Below are 5,840 nucleotides of genomic sequence, written 5' to 3'. Positions count from 1 at the left end.
ACTTGAAGATGAAACCAAAGACGATATCTACGAGCCAAATTGATAAGTATTATGTCAATTTATTTCTTTAGCTTTCGGTGCTAATATTGCACCCTCATCAGAATTATAAAAAATCTGTGCTAATATATATATGTGTGTTTAACGCAAATTAAGCTGCGGCACCATGGATTGTCCATCGTATTATACACACATATATGTATGTATAATACGATGGACAATCCATGGTGCCGCAGCTTAATTTGCGTTAAACACACATATATATATTAGCACAGATTTTTTATAATTCTGATGAGGGTGCAATATTAGCACCGAAAGCTAAAGAAATAAATTGACATAATACTTATCAATTTGGCTCGTAGATATCGTCTTTGGTTTCATCTTCAAGTCTCTACTTTTATTATAAACGAGATCTTTTTTAATAGAAATTTCGTCGAATAAAATTTCGCAAAACCGCTCGGTGGGAGACATTTCAGAAACGGCATATTTTAATTTTTCTATTACTTTAAAATCTATACCCGGCGATACATATTTAATAGGACGCTATCGCAAAGGCGATTTTTTGTGAGGAAGTGAAAACTTCAAGTCATCGCGCATAAAATTATAGGCTTTAGTCGACATGTAATTAATATTTTGAGCTAAAGTTTTTTCCGTGTCCGTGTAGGAACTAACCGACCGCACTATCATTCTAGCAAAATTTAAAGCGTCATCGCTACAATCGGGCGAAGCTATTATCGCGTGTGTTTGCAAACGAGCAATTTGTTGCTTGAACGCGACGTTTTCGTTTTGCAACTCTTCAATACGTATGTCCTGCTTTCTCGCGTTACCCTGATAAATACGCGCAGCCCGAGCGAAAGGCTCATGGTCGCAAAAACCAGGTTCATTGCTAAGGCCCCCCTCAGTACCGCGAACATCAAAACGCTGTCTTTTGACTTCTAAATCAGAGAATTGTTCGAATTGCTCGAGTGTCAAGTCGCCTTCCGACTTTATCGGCATGTAAACATGCTTAACAGGCTGAAGGATTAATTCGGAGGAGCAGCTATTTGGCTCACTCGGAATTTGAGGTGGCAAATTGAATAGAGGAAAAGCCCCCTTTAAAAGTCGCGTTTTAGTTAAATATCTATTATGAAAATGACGTTCGCAAATACAAATTTTTGTATTTGGCGGAAATGACACTTTCAAATTGCAAACTAAGGCCCAATTATTGAAGGCAACTTCCGTCCTCGGGAAGCCAAATAGGGTCTGGTCGTCATGGGGGGAGCAGCCCTCAACGCAGCAACTGCGGTACCCCTTTGCCTCCTCAATCGAATGCTGCAGAACGACATCTTCTTCTGGTCCTAAATATATATGGTACATATTACGAAACACACACATCACTGAATGTACCATATTTGCTCATAAATAAAAAATTCTAAAGTCAAAAAATGGCCTTATTCATAAAAAATAAAGTAGCTTTAAAAAAGGTTTATAAACTGAAAAATGTATGAAAACGTCATTTTATAAAGCTCTTTACACCTACTTTATTTTTTATGAATAAGGCCAAAAATTTCTAAACTCAGTTCGCATCCCTATTATAATAAATATACGAGCATTTCTTCGGATAACTTTTAAATATTCACGGTACCCAAAAATGTTGGTTACTTAAGCTGAATGTACATTTGCACCTATACATACATATCGTCGTTTAAGGTACAAAACCGCGAATCGTCGTTTTTGGCTTAATCACACACAAGCTCTTGGCTGAATCCTTATCCATTCGTCCTGAAAATGATTTATCTAGAAAATAATCTATGTAGAAAATAATTTATGCAACCTCACATACCCGGTTTTGCATTTTGTTGATACGTGGTTTTGTACTTTAAACGACGATATACATATGTACATGCATATACATATCAAACATATACAAACATATGGACACACTAAAGCAGATTTTTTGACGAAAACCCCATTAAAAATTATGGCAAAAACTACAACTAACTTTAAGTACCGACTTAATTTTAACCCACTTCCTCAATATACATAATACATCAATAATAATCAATAAACATACAATATACATATGCATAATAATTATACATAATCACTTTCACTCGTCACAAGGACCTGCCCCACCAGTCACACATTTACACATTCACACACGTTTAAAATTTTGGAACACACAGAAAGAAGCAAATGACATACATATGTACACACACAAACAAGCATAATACATACATATGGGCCATTCCACGTAAAATAATAATTGCTATTCCTCGCGAAGTATACTGAATTTTTTATGAAACTCGGTGGGGATACTATTATTTGTTATCCCGCCTACTATCACTATATTTTATTATAACACTACACTTATCACTTTTATTTACACAAATATATTATCCTTAAAAGGTTCGCATGCGTTTGTAATACTTTAATATACAATTATTAATTAATTAATTAAGTAAAACGCGTTTATAAATGCCTTCACAAACGTTTGCTCATTTCACAAAACCAGCAGAAATAACAATGGCTGACAGCATAATAACTTTCACCAGCACCATGGAATAGCCCATATGTATGCATATTCACTATTTTGGAATGCACTCATTGTATTGTATATATACATACATACGTACATACATATTCCTACACACATATGTCCACTGCACTCACTAAAAAACTTCATGCACTAAACTTAATGAAAACAACTTACCAAGGTTGAGGGTTGGGACCGCCCCACGCTTCAGTCGCTGGCCTCCAACGGCGAAGTGAGGGAAGTGGGCGCCGCAAATGAAGGTGTTGGTTGGGGCAATGTGGGCGTCTGGCGAAATCCGGAGGTTTTGCCTCCACTTCAGGGCCATCTCCTTATCCCGTGGCCATCCATAGAGTTTGGCCTCCAAGCTGGTGATGGGGCAGTCCCGGGCTACGCAGCGGCGAATGCTGGACATCTCGTCGATTTAGGGCGCGCGATAAGTCAGGAAAAAAAATTCGCTTAAAAACCACGTCCGAACGGCTCGGAAAACTTTTCCGTATGAAAGACGTTAGCATTTTTTCTCTATTATCACCAATCAGACTCTAATAACGGTATTTAAACGGACCGATGTCAATGCAAGACAGATTTTCATTTGTAGGTTATTGACATATGTACATACATACATATATACGCGTTTGTACATATTTATGTATATACATATGTATCACGAAACTTATAAAGAGCCTATTGCGCATGTATACATAGATGAGATTTTATGGATATATGTATGTACGTATGGATTGTGGAAAATATTCCCTCAGAAAATCTTATCAACTTAGCTGAAATAGAAAAATGCATACATGTTTNAAATTTCATGAAATGCTCCAATATATAGATATATGTATGTACATATATATATATGTGGATAGATATATGTATGTACGTATGGATTGTGGAAAATATTCCCTCAGAAAATCTTATTTCCCTCAGAAAATCTTATCAACTTAGCTGAAATAGAAAAATGCATACATGTTTTGCTGAAACAGAAAAATTCATACATGTTTGCAAAAATGAATTTGCAATCAGCAAACCGATTTCACGCAAATATCATATTTTCGGCAAGCAAGCAAATGTACAAAAGCCCGCTCCTTTCCCCTTGATCCGACACAAGCACGCGCCTGCCTCCGCAAGCACCCCCTCTGCCCAGTGCTTATTAGATTTTTGTTTCTCTTTTGTTATTCGTTTTTATTTTTCGTTTTGCTTTGAACTATGCTACACGCTCGCCTCCGCAAGCATCCCCTCGGCCCGGTGCTTATTATCTTGCTGTTCCTCTTACCTGTTTCGTTCTTATTTTCTATGGTAAATTGGCCGAAGTGTTGTGACACGAAACAATTTTTGGTATGGTGGCAGCCGACGAGTGGTATATTTGGCCGACTGCACCCCAAAATTTATGGCAGCAATTAGTTCACACAGAAAATGCGCCTTCTCATTTATAAACGTTCTCTGATCTAGCGACAACACAACCACACTCAGCTTTCTTGCCACGACACCAGCTAAATTTGCCAGGACACCAGCGAGCGTACAACACTACAACCACCAAACACCAATCACTTCTAATTCAAGGTACGTGGTTATAATTTCAATTGCACTTGATAGAAAATTGCCAAAAAAAAAACGTTTTTAAATTCAATGCGCGTGTGCAAACTAGAATCTCGCGAGTGTTTAAACTGAAAATATACAATTGGAGCATTTAATTTTAAGCCACACTGTTAACAATTGAGGTTAGTCTGCCCGTCCGCAAGTGACAACAGCGACCACAATTAGGTGTTCTTTGCAATATAAACATACATACAGTGTCACACAGTACTCGTTGGTTTGCTGCACATTTTTTAAAGTCTCGGTTCAAATCACGTCATCGAACGGCAACCCAAAATAAGTGCACCTTGCAACCACTCGTATATACACACTCACATCAGTGATCCGCATCANGGTGTTCTTTGCAATATAAACATACATACAGTGTCACACAGTACTCGTTGGTTTGCTGCACATTTTTTAAAGTCTCGNGCCACACTGTTAACAATTGAGGTTAGTCTGCCCGTCCGCAAGTGACAACAGCGACCACAATTAGGTGTTCTTTGCAATATAAACATACATACAGTGTCACACAGTACTCGTTGGTTTGCTGCACATTTTTTAAAGTCTCGGTTCAAATCACGTCATCGAACGGCAACCCAAAATAAGTGCACCTTGCAACCACTCGTATATACACACTCACATCAGTGATCCGCATCACATAATATTGTTAATGAAGTATTTCGATTTTGTTTAAATTCACAGTCCATAATCATAATCTTAATTTTTCTGATCGTTTTTTCACTGCCCCTTTTATTTGGGTTAAATTCTTTTGTATATTTGCGAACACTTTGTCACTGTTTCGAGGATACATAACCTCTAAATTTTGTTATTTGCATTGGACCAATTGTAGATTTTCACTAAATCACTACGCATAAGCGATTCAACTCCGTATAATATTGCACATTCTTTAACATATATATTTGCTGCGTACGTTGCATACATCAAAGTTGTCAATCTGTATATTAAAATTTTCTGCGTACGTTGCACACATCACGATTTTACCACGTTAATTATTTACACCTTATTGCGTCCCTTGCATAGCTTATCAAAGCGCGTAGATATTATTCTGCACTAGCCGTGGGTAACACAGTGCGGCGCCGCGCCATTGCGCTGATACCGAGAGCTGAGTTACTGGCGCCGACACCGATGTTCACAACTCAGTAACGCAATCCCTGCAAAAATTGCGACTACTCCATGCATGCATGTACTGAGTACTCCCTAAGGACCAAGGAGTGCTCCAAAATTAACCACAATTCATATAAAAAATATGGTTCAATTAACATTGCGATGTCCTAGGGCAAGACCATATACTCCTTCTCTGCATAACATCAGAGTAGCACAAAACTACTCCAACATATTAACAATGGCATTGCTGTTATATTTTTTCGTTTGTACACGCTTTTGTTCTTCACTTCTCAAATGCTTTTTCGAAATCAATAAAAACCAAGACAAACAAGTAAGAAAGTCTAAGTTCGGGCGGAGCCGAACATTAAATACCCGGCGCAAGTATTAAATATATGTTCTTTCACCCTTCCGAAACCTTCCGCTAGATGGTAAGCCGAGGTGTATCAATTTTGAGTAAATTAGCGTCCTTCAATTTCGAAATATTGAAGTTTCAAGCATTTCTTAAATTTACCGTTATATGAGAATCGGCCGTTATTTTAGTCCGATTTCAATAATTTTCAACGTTTTGCTTACACGTGGCAAGTACAATAACCATACCGAGTTTGGTACAAATTGGTAGAACGGTTAC

At 37.7% G+C, this 5,840-nt stretch overlaps 1 protein-coding gene across 1 annotated transcript; it reads right to left on the bottom strand.

Annotated features, from left to right (window-relative positions):
* Positions 1-368: 368 nt before the first annotated feature.
* On the bottom strand, positions 369-3,007 carry LOC108364945 (uncharacterized). The gene is made up of 2 exons (XM_017618830.1): positions 2,690-3,007; positions 369-1,334 (listed from the first exon to the last, which is right to left on the bottom strand). The coding sequence occupies exons 1-2, from the start codon at positions 2,922-2,924 to the stop codon at positions 541-543; spliced, it is 1,029 nt and encodes a 342-aa protein (XP_017474319.1). The 5' UTR covers positions 2,925-3,007; the 3' UTR covers positions 369-540.
* Between the last annotated feature and the right edge of the window lie 2,833 nt (positions 3,008-5,840).

Source organism: Rhagoletis zephyria, unplaced genomic scaffold (assembly GCF_001687245.7).
Source record: "Rhagoletis zephyria isolate East Lansing unplaced genomic scaffold, Rhagoletis_zephyria_1.1 Rzeph_scaffold_01719, whole genome shotgun sequence".
NCBI lineage: Eukaryota > Metazoa > Arthropoda > Insecta > Diptera > Tephritidae > Rhagoletis > Rhagoletis zephyria.
This window is presented reverse-complemented; position numbering and strand designations above follow the sequence as displayed.